This window comes from Convolutriloba macropyga, chromosome 5 (assembly GCF_964194025.1).
Source record: "Convolutriloba macropyga chromosome 5, txConMacr16.3, whole genome shotgun sequence".
In the NCBI taxonomy this organism is placed as follows: domain Eukaryota; kingdom Metazoa; phylum Xenacoelomorpha; order Acoela; family Convolutidae; genus Convolutriloba; species Convolutriloba macropyga.
This window is the reverse complement of record NC_134472.1, coordinates 59,918,910-59,933,669: the sequence shown is the minus strand read 5'-3', so window position 1 is coordinate 59,933,669 and position 14,760 is coordinate 59,918,910. Positions and strand designations below refer to the sequence as shown.

The 14,760-nt window shown below is 37.0% G+C and overlaps 5 protein-coding genes across 5 annotated transcripts in view; 1 reads left to right on the top strand and 4 right to left on the bottom strand.

Moving 5' to 3' along the window:
* Nucleotides 1–1,435, top strand: part of LOC142339507 (uncharacterized) — a 33,289-nt gene extending 31,854 nt beyond the window's left edge. Inside the window, exon 6 of the mRNA XM_075389592.1 lies at nucleotides 348–1,435. Within this exon, the coding sequence (XP_075245707.1) occupies nucleotides 348–379 (32 nt within the window). The 3' untranslated portion in view covers nucleotides 380–1,435. The remainder of the gene's footprint in view (nucleotides 1–347) is intronic.
* Nucleotides 1,436–3,879: 2,444 nt separating this feature from the next.
* Nucleotides 3,880–4,704, bottom strand: LOC142340445 (uncharacterized). Its single transcript, XM_075391019.1, has one exon. The coding sequence runs from the start codon at nucleotides 4,702–4,704 to the stop codon at nucleotides 3,880–3,882; it is 825 nt and encodes a 274-aa protein (XP_075247134.1).
* Nucleotides 4,705–5,763: 1,059 nt separating this feature from the next.
* On the bottom strand, nucleotides 5,764–6,159 carry LOC142340444 (uncharacterized). The gene has a single exon (XM_075391018.1). It carries the CDS (start codon nucleotides 6,157–6,159, stop codon nucleotides 5,764–5,766), a length of 396 nt encoding a protein of 131 aa, XP_075247133.1.
* Nucleotides 6,160–6,324: 165 nt separating this feature from the next.
* LOC142340443 (uncharacterized) lies at nucleotides 6,325–7,008 on the bottom strand. Its single transcript, XM_075391017.1, has one exon. The coding sequence runs from the start codon at nucleotides 7,006–7,008 to the stop codon at nucleotides 6,325–6,327; it is 684 nt and encodes a 227-aa protein (XP_075247132.1).
* A 1,478-nt stretch (nucleotides 7,009–8,486) lies between these two features.
* Nucleotides 8,487–8,996, bottom strand: LOC142340442 (uncharacterized). The gene has a single exon (XM_075391016.1). The coding sequence runs from the start codon at nucleotides 8,994–8,996 to the stop codon at nucleotides 8,487–8,489; it is 510 nt and encodes a 169-aa protein (XP_075247131.1).
* Nucleotides 8,997–14,760: the final 5,764 nt, after the last annotated feature.

Below are 14,760 nucleotides of genomic sequence, written 5' to 3'. Positions count from 1 at the left end.
CGTGAATTGATAAAGCGGCCAGTGGAAATTGACATAAAGTTATTGCAATTGAACGAGATTAAATTATCCGTTTAATTATTGGAAAGCATGCCTCTAATGCCGACTGCTAATTTGCGGGGTGAACTGATAGAGGGGTGAAATTAAATGGTGTCAAGATATGCGGGGTTAAATGAATCTGATTGCAAAAAGTAGAATCATTCTGTGTTAGCGATGTGTTCGATGAAGTTTTACGTTCTGTTAATAGCGTTAGCTAATCCTATCACTCCTGTTTTTTGAATGGATATCGTTTACAAAATTGGAACAAAAAAAGATAAAAACAATTTTTTTGCGAACGTTGTTTGTTTCAGAGGCACCGGATGGTCTGTCTTCCACTGCTTAATGGAGTGCTGCGGTAAAACGCAACCAAGTTTTGGTTTTATTATTGTCTCAGCCAACCCATTTCCACAATCAGTGTATCGTGTTCTGTCTTACAAACTTCAATATCAGATGTGCTTTGTTCATTAGACTTTTAGACTACTTAATGGAGTTTCAAAACTGTAAAGACATTTGTAAATCAATTTGGATCCCCCTCAGTACGTTTTGCATCACCACTTGCAGAAACTGTGCCATTACATTATAAATCATTAGGTTAAAAAATAGCGCGTGCCTTTGGGGTCTCCAATAATGTACACCCACTAAGATGCAATGGGTAAAAATTTTGAGGAAATCTCCCCACTAGATTCGAACTCTTAAATTGTGCTACCCACCCCACCCCTTTCTTGAATTTTAAATTGAGTTTGAATCTTTTGTAAACCAAATTTTTTTTGATTGGAGCTATCTAATTAGAAAATCTTGGTTCATAAACGATCATTGCTATCAGTTCAACCCATTCAATCACCCATGCAATCACACTCGTTTCCTTCTTGGAAAAATTGTTTGGGCAATCAAATTTCACCCGCCACTGAGTTACAGCTAGTATGATGATGCATTAATTTTTGAGCTCCCCACTCATTGGGTGAGTCAAAGACTTATCAATATAGATTGTCCCCGCTCATGGATGACACACTATTCAAGGCCGACTCGCCTCTTAACTTCTGCAACAAACATTCATATAACATTACCACTGTGCGTTATACCTCTAAACCACTGATGCCTTACCAAACTACGTCAGTCCATACAATTTGCATCTGATTATATTTTTCGCCTAATATAGCTCATATCTCCTTAATGTATCACACTAACTTCATTGTTGTTCAATTTCCCATTAATTTAAATTAATTTCCCCCTAAAATCATTTCATTTTTATCCGCCTAGAAAATTACCCCCAAATCTTACATCACCCAAATTAATTTACTCCCTATTCTTACATCATTTTACTCATTGATGATTACAAGAGCAAATAGCTGGTTTGAATATACTCGTGATATGATATTACAAAAATTAATTTTCTGAACTATGACATATATCATTAGTAAAAAAATGAAGAAATCTAGCTGCAGGCTAGTTGAATGCAAAAAAGACCGAAGAAAGGAGTGACATAAAAGATTGGAAAATTTTGTCGATGTTTTGTCTCATTTATGCACGCTTTGGTCAAATCGGCCCAAAAAAGCCGAATGTAAGTTTTGTGGCTGAATGTGAAACCAAATAAAAATGATGTCAAACCGAAGAAGCAGTAGGAGGACAAGGCTAGTCAATACTAGATGTTTATTCCATTACAAATTGCTTGCAAAAATGACTATACTTTCAAATATTTTTGCATGTTTTTTTCTGGTGGAGCTCTGCTCTCATTGGCTGTCATTGGCTGTTTGTTGAGTAATACCTTGATTTTTCCGAAATTTATCGTTTCTTTAACTCTAAATGTTCTGTTACTATAATTAGTTCATATTTTTTCCCGTTTGGCATTTTTTTTGCAAATTTACATATATTCTATTTAAAATGATTACTTCTAGTTCGCTCAAAAAAATCAAAAGTGATACAACATTGCAGGTAAATCTTTACCATCAGTAAAAAACGATTGGAAACAACGTTCTCCTCTCATTGTGATTCTTTTTGATCATATTATTATATTTAGCTGCAACATGATTTGCAAGATGAATGCCTATTGTTGATGGGCGAATTGTTATCTTTTAAGATCTTGAGAGATTTTGAAAGAAAATCTAGCAAGATGATGTATCCTGCCAGAATCTTTTAAGACAACCCATCGTAATCGACTCGATAACGTTTAGCAGGGACAACACTTGGGTCAAAATAACCCAAATATTTAACACAATAATCAAATAATCTAAGAGGTTGTTGTTACCCCTTGTGGTTTTACTAATCGATTTCAGGGAATCTCGGAAAACTGTTAAGCACCGAAAGACGAAATGAGCGTCATAAGTATCTAAAATTCATACTATTTATCGCAAAATCGCGTTGCACTGAAAACTTTCACGACAAATTTCAAACTGTCCTGAGCAAATGAAACATTTGAAAAAAATGTAACCTAAATCTAGATAGTAATTCTTCTATTGGGTGCTGAACAACAAAAAAATGTTTAAACAATGTCGAGAATATTAAAAAATGATAAACTATATTTGTTCTCATCGAAAGTGTAACGAAATATTAAGAGCGCAATAGGAGTGAGTAAAATGAGAGGAGAAAAAAACTTCATGAAGATCTTACGCATAATGCGGTGAATGAGAATGATTATAAATTAAGCGTGATCAGGTGAAAACAAGTTCATTTGAATATATTCGATTACCAACGAAGCTCTGATTCAACGCTTTTTTCGCTTATGTATAGCTTTTTGAATCCAAATTGAAACAAACTTGTTGTTTTGAAAGTTACAATTCTTGTGACTTTGTTAGGGCACGTGGTAATTCTTGATTAAAATTTTGTTGAGACCTTGAAAGTTCTTTTGACCTTGAACATTTCCCGGCCTCCTTGAACTCGTTCAATTGTGACATCTGTGGGCTTCCTTTATTATTATCTTGCGAGTACAGTTGAGGATACAAAGAAGATGATTTTGTTGAAACTGACAACTTGGTTTTTGTGAAAATTGTCAGAAATGTTATCAATTTCATACAAAACTGATTCTGTAGATATTGTCGAAGGTGTGATCAAAACAATTGAAAATCTTCGCGTGTCTCTCAAAGTTTGATCCTTTATTCTGCTCCACGATCTTTTGATTCTTCTCGATGAAGGGGTATGAGGCGACTGACTGTTCTGATGTAAACTCCAGTTTGTGTTTTCACTTGAACAACACGAACAATGTTGTCATTACCGTCGAATGTCTGTATTATACGATCAAGCGGCCAACACATTGGGGTAGTGTTATCTTCTTTGATGATCACAATATCGTCCGCTGCTGGTTGTACGTTTTCTGTCCTCCATTTGTTCCGCTGCTGCAATGAAGATAAGTATTCGACACTCCATTTCTTCCAGAACTGACGAATTATTTTGTCTATATTCCTCCAATGTCGCGACAAGGCGTTGTTCTTTGGTGAAGATGGCTCGGGTATAGCTGTGAGGTGTTCTTTCGATGACAAAATGTCCAGGGTTTAAAGCTAGAGGATCATTGATGTCGGTTGATGGTGCTGTTAGAGGACGAGAATTGAGGATAACCTCAATTTGTGTCAGGAGATTTATGAAAGCACTAGTTGATATCTTAGTCAATCCAACCGTTCTGTAAAGATGGCGCTTCATAGATTTAACAGCTGCTTCCCACATTCCTCTAAAATGTGGCGTCCTGGGTGGTATTGTAAACCAATCGATGTGGTTTTGGCCCGCAAAATTGTTAATGAGCTCCTTGAACTCTTCATCTTGAAGAAGTCGTCTGAATTCGAGTTCTCCTCGGGCTCCAATTAACGTTGTCGAATTTTCACTATAAATTGCTTGCGGAGTACCGCGTCTTTCGGTGAATCACTTGAGGGCATCGGGGCAATCTTCTTTGTTTAGATTTTCCACTGGCTCTAAGTGTATCGCCTTTGTGGTGAAACAGATGAATATAGCTGCGTATGATTTTTGCAGTTTCTGTGAAGAATCTTTGGTGTAAAACGGTTCGCAATAGTCCATCTCAGTGAATTGGAAGGCAAAAGATTCAACTATTCGTTCTGCTGGCAGATCTCCCATTAATGGCTGGCGTATGCGGGCGTCAAATCGTATGCAGGGCTTGCATTTGTGAATGACTCTCTGAACACTGGCAATTCCTCCAGTAATCCAAACTGTTTGTCGGAGGGCAAAAAAGGTCATCTGGAGTCCACTGTGAAGGTTTCTCAAATGACTTTCTCGGATGAGTAACTCGGCTAGTGGAGATGTTTTTGGAATTATTATGGGGATCTTTTTGTCCACGCTAAACGGGGAATTTGCAAGACGACCACCAACGCGGATGACGTCGTCGTCTTTGCCGAAGAATGGGGAGAGGCTGAGTAGATGACTGTTTTTCTTGATACGCTTGCTGGATGACTCAACTGGTAGGTTTGAAGTTGAGTTTTCTGGTGTTGTTGATCCTTTTATAAACCTGAATTCTGGCAGAAAGAGCTGTTGCATGATGCTGTAAAGGGCTATTCTCGCTGAGCGGATATTTGATGGGGAAAATTGATGACAAACACCAATTTGTCTTTTTGCTGTGATGTGTTGCTTCTTCTTCTTAACTGTTGATATAAGGCTTGTTGGCGGCAATGAAAGACTTGCTGATAAATCCGTCTGTAGCTCATGAACAGATTCGTTCTGTGATTTGTCCTCCATTGATATCTAATGTATTTGTTGCCTTTCATCAAGACGTTGTTTTTTGAAGTGCAGATGCTGTTCATTTGGATTAAGAAAGCTGCACAATTCATGATTATCGTCTGGTGTTGAAAGGAGATTGCTGGATGGTGGAACCAATTCTGTCGGCATTGACTGGATTTCAGTGGTTGTTTGTTGAAGTCTTATCAACCATTGTTTTGATTGCTCTTCCTTTGTGTGATCGACAGGAAGAGGGGGCTGCGGGCACAAATCTTCTGCTTTTTGACTGCGGTGATGAATGTTTGACTGTAGGGATTGGTCTTTATGGCTGCTCTGAAGAAGGGGCTGTGGTTGTTGGGAATCGTTTCGATAGCAGATAATATGCAGATGAGATGCGTCTTGATTGTTGCTGGAGAGACCCGAATCTTCGCATGGGTTTTTCTGCTGTTTACGAACAATTTTTCTGGGAAATTGTTTAAAGACTGGTCTCGAGGTTTCATCGTGTGTTGTAGACGCTGATCATCTTGGTCGTTGTCAGTAGACTTTGGTTAAAGATTTCTGTGCGGCTCTTTGTTGGAAAACGCTTTTGGTGTTGGTTTTTGATACGTATTTGAAAGATCAATTTCAGGTAGCGACTGACTGTGATTGCTGCTTGACCTTCTCTTTATTCTTGATTGTAGTCGTTGAGTGGATAGTTTGACGTCAGCGAACACTCTTACAAGTCGATACATTGAAGACTGTCTGCTGATAAGATTTAATAATCTGTTGTCTTGCTTCTGATGCTGCACTACTAGAGATAGTTAGGCTGATGAGTTTACTTCGACTAAAGCGTCAGTTGAGGCGTTACAGACAGGTGTAACATCCAATGAAGGCCAAAACTGCTCGTCTTGACCCAACCAATCGGGTCCTTTCCACCAAAGTTGGTGATTAAAAAGTTTGTCGGCTGAAGTTCCTCGTGGTGCGCAATCAGCTGGATTGTCTTCTGTTGGAACAAACTTCCAATTTTCTGAAGGAATGATGCTCCTCTGATTCTAGGCAACTCGGTTAACAACGAAAGTCTTCCATTTCCTGGAGATGTCTTTAATCCAAGCGAGGGTCACTTGTGAATCGGTCTTTGGGGTTGGGAAAATGGCTGTCATTGATAGCTTCTTTCACTGCTTGAGACAATTGTCCTCCAAGAACTGCTGCACAGAGTTCTAAACGTGGGACACATAAAGTTTTGATTGGGGCAACGCATGTTTTGGCTGTCAGCAGTTGTGTGTGCACCCGGTCGTCCATTTGCTCTCGCACGTCGTTAACTGCGGCATAGGCTGTGGTTGAGGCGTCACAAAACACATGAAGCTCCAAAGATGACGAAAAAGGTGCTGCAAAAACTCGTCGTTCAAGTTTGATCTTCTCCAGTTCTTTGAGCTGAAGTTCAAATCTTCCGTATTGTTCTAGGATATTTAACAATAGGGTTTTGTCCCAGGTCAACATGTCCATCCAAAATATTTGCAAGAAGGATTTCAACTGAATTGTTGTTGGTGACAACCATCCGAGTGGGTCAAACAACTTTGTGACTTCCGACAATATTTTCCTCTTTGTAGTAGAAAAATTCTTGTCCAGGCAAACTGTGAACGTGAAATGATCTGGAACAGGGCTCTAATTTATTCCAAGGGTTTTAACTGCGTAGTCGTTGCTGTTGATTATCATTTCGTCTGAAGTTTCGCAAAAACTGGAAGGCAATCGCTCAGCAAGTGACGAAAGACTTGATGTCCATTTTCGTTTATCAAAACAAGCTGTTTTCAGTGTTGCGATGATTTCGTCCTGTAATTGAGCGGCGTGCTCAACATCTGAGGCTCCTTTTAGCAAATCGTCCACATACATGTCGTTATTGATTGCAAGGCGGAGATGGCTGTTGGTGCAACTGTCTGCTAAGGCTTTGAGAGGTCTAATTGAGTGGTAGGAAGATGATGCTATTCCATAGGTCACCCTTGTCATTCTGTATCTTTTCACCTCTGTGTCATTTGGATTTTTCCACAAAACCCTGTGAAAATCCTTGTCTTCATCGTCAAGCTGAACTTGTCGGTACATCTTGGCAATGTCGGCAAATAGTGCTACTTGATGGAACCGAAAACGAAACAGAATTCCAAACAGATCCTTTTGAAGTTGATTTTCAACCAAGAGACGGTCGTTTAAAGATACTCCACCGGTTGACCTAGCTGAAGCATCAAATACGACTCTGACTTTAGTTGTGCTGCTGGCGTCCTTGATGACACAATGATGTGGCAAGTAGAAACAGTTTGTGGAAGGCATATGAATTTTATTTCTGGGAACTTCTACCATGTGTCCAAGTTGAATGAATTCCTGAATAACTGACTATATCTGTTGTATACATCAGGTTGTTTCTCCAGTCGGAAGATGAGGCTTCGTAGTCTTCTTTTCGCTTAATGGTACGAGTCACCCAGGGGTTTGGAGTCTTCTTTGAAAGGGAGTTTCACAACAAATCTTCCCTCTGAGTTGCGTCGTTTGGTACTTTTGAAGTGATCTTCGCATTTCTATTCTGATGTCCACTGTGTTGTTTTCGGAATTTCTTCAATTTCCCAGAATTGCTGTAAATTGTCTGGTTCTGAACAAACGAAAAACTGAAGTTGAGTACTCTTCTTTTCAAGTTGACTCTCACGTCCGATCACGAGCCAAACAAAACAAGATAGGCGGTAGGTAATTGGCTTTTGAGGTTCCTTGATTCTGTTGTCTCCAATCATCAGTTCTTCATAGTGTCCTGCTCCAATTATCAAGTCAACGGTGGATGGCTGATTGAAGTTTGGGTCCGCAAGACTGAGGTTCTGAAGTTTTGTCCAACCGCTGACATTCACATGATGTGAAGGCAGAATGCTGGTCAATTTGCCTAAGACGGTTGCTCTGATGTTGATGAAGTCTTCGTCCTTCGTTTTCAGAATCAAGTTTACTGATCCTTAGCTGTTGTTGACTTCTTGAGCTCCGAGTCCAAAAACTTGGCCGTCGGCTTTTTCTTTTTTCAATCCAAGGCGTTGTACTGCATCTTCCGCGATGAGGTTGCTTTGGGATCCTGATTCTAAAATTGCTCTAATATCAGTTGTTTTTTCGTTGTTGTCCACCGAAACGATTGCGGTGGGAAGAAATACTTCTTCTTCTTCTTCTTCTTCATTCTGCGACTGTGCTGCGGCTGCAAATTTTTCTTTGTTTTTGTTGACTGTTTTTGCTGCTTGATTGCTTGCTTCTTGTGGTGACGTGCTGCTAGTTGTAATCGTTGGCGCTGTTGAAGCTGTCCTCGATTTGTTATTGGCTTCCAAATGCAAAAGACTGTTTTGCTTTCGTTTGCATTTCTTACAAGTTGAACAATTGTATTTTTCGTTTTGATGTTCAGGGCGGAGGCAATTGAAGCAAAGTCCTTTTGTCTTGATCAACTGAGCTCGGTCCTGTACTGAAAGTGCTTTGAAACTTTGGCATTGATAAATTTTGTGGTTTTCGTCGCAACATTCACACGTTTTAGTCGCTGATGTGGCTATATGTGAATGGAATCTTCGAAGTTGTGGGCTGCTTGTGGGCTTCTTGTCGATGGCTGTTGCTGACTGCTGTGTGACTGCTTCAATGGCGCGTGTTCTTTCTTCCATGAAGTTTTTCATATCAAGATAGCTTTGGGGATTTTTTCCTGTAGTTGAAAGTTCCCAACATTTTCTCGTTTCGGCGGGCAATTTCTCTGCAATCAGGGCCACGAAAAAGATGTCCTGATTGTCCACGGGCCGTCCAAGATTGCAGAGCGCTATTCTGTATTCTTCTATTGTCTACATGAGATCTCGAAGTGCCTTTGGGTTTTCATTTGTTACCGGCTTCTGTGAAACTATTGCATGAACATGGGCTCGTAGAATAAGACATTTGTTGTCGTATCTGTTCCTCAGGATGTTGCATGCTGTACTGAAGTTTGCTTCTGTGATTTGGAGAGAGGTCAAAAGCTTTGCGGCGTCTCCTTTCACTGATGTTTTCAGATACTGCAACTTTTGACTGTCTGTTATCTGGCTGTTGCTTGTCACTGCTCCATTGAAGAAAGACGTCCAATCCTTGTAGTCTCCGCAAAAATTTGGCAATTCCAGCTTCGGCAGCTTCACGATGGCGATGGACGGTGGTCCAGTTGCTAATCGTGATGTTGAAGTTCTGGCTGGGGTTTTTTTGTACATGACAAAGTGGTTGATTAGGTCAACATGTTGTCCTATCTTGTCGTCGAAATCTTCCGATTCTTCGATTTCTTCGTCGAGTCGGTCGGTGTCATCGATCAAGTTTTGAACTTTCTGATTCATGTCTGACAGGTACAACTGTTTTTTGTCAACAATGTCGAGCTTTGTTCCAGTCGTTTGAGCTCCTCTTCACTGACATTTTGTCCAGGTCTATCAGTAATTGTTTTGGCTTCGTTGTTTAATCTGGTTGCAACGGTGCGGTGGGCTGTTCTTGACTTTTTCAATCTCTCGAGGTTGTCTGTCATTGTTGAAGACTTTTGTTTGGTGCTTTGTCTTTTGTCTGTGGCTTTGGTGATTAATTAGTTGCTTTATTTTTGCTGTCTCTTTGCCTTTGCTCTGTTGTTCTTTACTGTGTCTTTGTCTTTGCTGTGTTGGTTTTTGCTGTGTCTTTGTTTTTGCTGTGTCGGTCTTTGGTTTGGGTGTCTTTGATGCGGATGATTGTTGCTAAATGTAAACAAAGAAAACCACAAAAAGATCCCCACTATCTGTCCCCGGCCAATAACACAACCGCAAAACACAAAAAACGTTACACTTATTCTAAGAACCGCAGAGGGGACGATTAATGCTACCTAGTGTGACGGTTTCGCCGTCCTTGGTTTTCAAAAAAAAAATGACTAAAAAAACACTTGGCATATATTTGTTCCCCCACTAGATAACTCTTGTTCCGGGACCCAGGTTAATCAACCTGTCAGTAAATTTAAGTTAATCAACTTAATTGAACTGAGGGGGGATGGTTATCTAGTGGTGTAGCTTATTTTTGATGCCCCAACTCAGCCTATCTTAGTCTTATGTACCTCCCCCGATAGAAAATCTACTGTCTAATGTGAGCTGTTCCTGACCCGCGTGCGTTTGCTCACTCTAATTCTAAGGTATATCCCATGATTTTAGTCGGCGGACCAGAAATGAATACAAGTTCATTTCAAAATATTCGATTACTAATGAAGCTCTGCTTCAACGCTTTTTTCGCTTATGTAAAGCTTTTTGAATCCAAACGGAAACAAACTTCTCCTTTTGAAGTTACAATTCTTGTGAATTTGTTAGGACACGTTGTAATTCTTGGTTACAATTTTGTTGAGATCTTAAAAGTTCTTTAGCCCTTGAACATCAGGTAAAAGAAAATCCATAACGACAAAATTAGGTAATTGAGCTAATCAGTCAGAACTCTTTACATCACTTTATATTACCTATATGTTCTGATAGAATTTATTTTATAGAAACCTTCTGGAAAACATTTATTTTGCCGAGTTCTTGAAATTTTTGAAAACAACCCAGTCGTTTCTCTGCAATAAAAAGTAAAATAGTTTTTTAATTGAGACTTTTCGAAACGACAACCGCCATTTTTGCTCTGGTGTGTCTGCTCTTGAAATAAAAAGAAAAAAATGTAATCTCAAAAAGTCTAATTTTCATTGCCTTACAAATTAAAATCTCATTAAAATTATAAAATTTTGTCAACTGCCATAATATGAGGGCAAAAACAACGTTTTTCAAAAAATTTTGTTGGCAATAAAAATCTTTTTTATTTAGTTGTTGATACAATGCTTCCATAATGAGCCTGGGATTAAGATAATCTTTTCTTCAAAATGAAAGTTATCTTTTTTGACAAATCCTGCGAAACAAATTTTTGTAGAAATTTGTTTTATAATTTACCAAAACATTATGTTAATCAAAATTTTTTCCAGTTGAGTTGCTAGGAAATTAGCGGTTTTGCTTTCAAATACTTTTCAGAATTCTTGTATAAACAAAAATGGTAACATCAGGGTTGATTAGATTTCTAACATGTTCGGTAAATTTTTTGTGGAGAATCAAAAATCGAAATGTCGTCAAATGTAATATGAGCATAGTCTTCAGCTCATTGACAAATTTTTATCAGAACTTAAATCATGCGAGTTACATCAGGTTCCCATCTCATGAAATTTTTCAAAAATTACCGTTTTTTACGTTTTAGAAATTCTGCCTAATACAGCTCATATCTCCTTAATTTATCACACTAACTTCATTGTTGTTCAATTTCCCATTAATTTAAATTAATTTCCCCCTAAAATCATTTCATTTTTATCCGCCTAGAAAATTACCCCCAAATCTTACATCACCCAAATTAATTTACTCCCTATTCTTACATCATTTTACTCATTGATGATTACAAGAGCAAATAGCTGGTTTGAATATACTCGTGATATGATATTACAAAAATTAATTTTCTGAACTATGACATATATCATTAGTAAAAAAATGAAGAAATCTAGCTGCAGGCTAGTTGAATGCAAAAAAGACCGAGGAAAGGAGTGACATAAATCGTGGAAAATTTTGGCGATGTTTTGTCACATTTATCCACGCTTTGGTCACATCGGCCCAAAAAAGACGAATGTAAGTTTTGTGGCTGAATGTGAAATCAAATAAAAATGATGTCAATCCGAATAAGCAGTACGAGGACAAGGCTAGTCAAAACTAGATGTTTATCCCATACAAATTGCTTGCAAAAATGGCTATACTTTCAAATATTTTTTGCATGTTTTTTTTCTGGTGGCGCTCTGCTCTCATTGGCTGTTAGTGGCATTTTTTTTCATTTAGCGCAAAAATTTCTCGAAAAATTGGATGATTTTTAAGTGATAAATTGAAACAGAGCTTAGAACAGATATCTGAGTTTTTATTAAAGTACAACATAAGTTGAATCAACTAAAAGTAGTTTTTTTTGTTAGTTGAGCATTTCTTTCGTTTTTCAACAACTACTACTTTCATTTTTTAAAGTATAAGTATAATTTATGTATAAAGTTCAACTTTGTCGGCTTCGTTGAGCAATACCTTGATTTTTCCAAAATTAATCGTTTCTTCAACTCTAAATGTTCTGTTACTTTAATTAGTTCACATTTTTTCCCGTTGGGCATTTTTTTTTGCAAATTTACATATATTCTATTTAAAATGATCACTTTTTAGTTCGCTCAAAAGAATCAAAAGTGATACAACATTGCAGGTAAATCTTTATCATCAGAAAAAAATGATTGGAAACAACGTTCTCCTCTCATTGTGATTCTTTTTTATCATATTATTATATTTAGCTGCAACATGATTTGCAAGATGAATGCCTATTGTTGATGGGCGAATTGTTATCTTTTAAGATCTTGAGAGATTTTGAAAGAAAATCTAGCAAGATGATGTATCCTGCCAGAATCTTTTAAGACAACCCATCGTAATCGACTCGATAACGTTTAGCAGGGACAGCACTTGGTTCAAAATAACCCAAATATTCAACACAATAATCAAATAATCTAAGAGGTTGTTGTTACCCCTTGTGGTTTTACTAATCGATTTCAGGGAATCTCGGAAAACTCTTAAGCACCGAAAGACGAAATGAGCGTCATAAGTATCTAAAATTCATACTATTTATCGCAAAATCGCGTTGAACTGAAAACTTTAAAATTCAAATTGTCCTCAGCAAATGAAACATTGGAAAAAAAGTAACTAAAATCAGGCTAGTAATTCTTCTATTGGGTGCTGATGAACAAAAAATTGTTTAATCAATGTCGAGGAGGTAAGAAAATGCTACACTATATTTGTTCTCATCGAAATTGTAACGAAATTTTAAGAGCGCAATTGGAGTGAGTAAATTGAGAGGAGAAAAAAAACTTCACAAAGATTCTACGCATAATGCGGTGAATCAAACTGATTATAAATTAAGCGTGATCAGGTAAAAGAAAATCCATAACGACAAAACTAGTGAATTGAGCTAATCAGTAAGAACTCTTTAACAGTACTTTATATTACCTATATGTTCTGATAGAATTTATTTTATTGAAACCTTCTGGAAAAGATTAATTTTGCCGAGTTCTTGAAATTTTTGAAAACAACCCACTCGTTTCTCTGTTATAAAAAGTAAAATAATTTTTTATTTGAGACTTTTCGAAACGACAACCGCCATTTTTGCTCTGGTGTGTCTGCTCTTGAATCGAAGAGAAAAAAAAGTAACCTCAAAAAAACCAATTTTGTTTTTCAGTTAGCCTTCCAAATTAAAATCTCATAAAAATTATTTAATTTTATCAACTGCGATAATATGAGGGCAAAGACAACATTTTTCGAAAAATTATGTTCGCAATAAAAATCTTTTTTATTTAGTTGTTGATATAATGCTTCCATAATGGGCCCGGGATTAATATAATCTTTTCTTCAAAATGAAAGTTATCTTTTTTGACAAATCCTGCGAAAAAAATTTTTGTAGAAATTTGTTTTATAATTTACCAAAACTTTATGTTAATCGAAATTTTTTCCAGTTGAATTGCTAGGAAATTAGTGGTTTTGCTTTCAACTACTTTTCAGAATTCTTGTATAAACAAAAATGGTACCATCAGGGTTGATTAGATTTCTAACATGTTCGGTAAATTTTTTGTGAAGGATCAAAAATCGAAATGTCGTCAAGTGTAATATGAGCATAGTCTTCAGCTCATTGACAAATTTTTATCAGAGCTTAAATCATTCGAGTTACATCAGGTCCCCATCTCATGAAATTTTTCAAAAATTACCGTTTTTTTACGTTTTTAAAGAACTATTTTGATTTGCTTAAACTTGAAAAAATTAGTCACTTCTTTATAGTTAGTTCAACAATGTTCAGATGGATGATCGTAGATGGTCGGAGATTCGATGGATATGACAAAAATAGTCCTACAATTTTTTTGAAGTTTAGGCTTCCATCTTTTTTTGTTGTCAAGAGAACTAAAGTTTAAAAATTGTAAGAAACAGGTATTACACAGCTTTCAGTTTAAGTGACTTCCCATTTACCTTTTTTTCAAAGAAATATTTTCCTCCTTCTAATATCTTAGAAAACTGTGTTTTTTTGATGCGTGCTCGATAATTTCTCTATTCAGATTGACCCTGATTTGGTATCAAAGCGTTTGTGGCCTGGTATTAATAATTGATTGCTTAATATTTACTGACATTTTTCTGTGATAGATTATGGACAGTGTTAAATCTGAGATTTTCACTAAAATGTGATCTGCTTTCGACAATTATTCCACCCTAAACTTCGAAAATACTGAATTGGTATCCGAAGGCTTCGCTAGTGATAAACGAAATGATAAAGGGAAACTAGGAATTCTCAATTTGAGAAACGACAAAAAAAAATTACCGATTAGGTAAAATAACTGCAATTATGCAAACTCCCTACTGCTGAAAACTTAGGAAATTTTTATTTACAATTAGAAATTTGTCTTAATCGAGCTTTTAAAACTTATTTAACGCTTGATGATGTATCAATTTACCAGAATGTTGATAATCGTTTTGAATTGTTGGGAGAGAATTATAAAAATAATACCAGAAAAAGCCCCTGGAAAAGACATCGCCACACACTTCCAAAGAACACATCCAACCAGAGAAAGTGAGAGAGAAAAAATCAGTTCTATGTACATTTGACAATTGACAGTCCCACACTGGACCCACAGACAAAATCAGTACTGAACCATAGTTTTTCATTTCTGTATTTTTACTCTGACCAGTACTATGATCAAGTCATTTTTTAGAGTTTTCATGGTAAAATTCAGAACAAAAAAGGTTTCTCTGAATTTAGTCTGAAACATTATAAATTTTCAGCCTTAAAATACTCTGAGCCGTAAAAAAAATCATTCTCAGTTTTTCCTGTGAAAAATATATTTCAGGGTACAATATATTTGGCATGGGTTGTACACGTGTTTCCTACATATGGTATGGGTTGTACACGTGTTTCCTACATATGGTATTGGTTGTACACGTGTTTCCTACATATGGAATGGTTTGTACACGTGTTTACGACGTATGGAATGGGTTGGACACGTGTTTACTACGTATGGAATGGCTTGTACACGTG

Bases quoted from the DNA above. Each gene is read 5' to 3' on its own strand.
- LOC142340444 (XM_075391018.1), bottom strand. From the start codon at position 6,159: ATGTTGACCTGGGACAAAACCCTATTGTTAAATATCCTAGAACAATAC.
- LOC142340445 (XM_075391019.1), bottom strand. From the start codon at position 4,704: ATGGAGGACAAATCACAGAACGAATCTGTTCATGAGCTACAGACGGAT.
- LOC142340443 (XM_075391017.1), bottom strand. From the start codon at position 7,008: ATGGTAGAAGTTCCCAGAAATAAAATTCATATGCCTTCCACAAACTGT.
- LOC142340442 (XM_075391016.1), bottom strand. From the start codon at position 8,996: ATGAATCAGAAAGTTCAAAACTTGATCGATGACACCGACCGACTCGAC.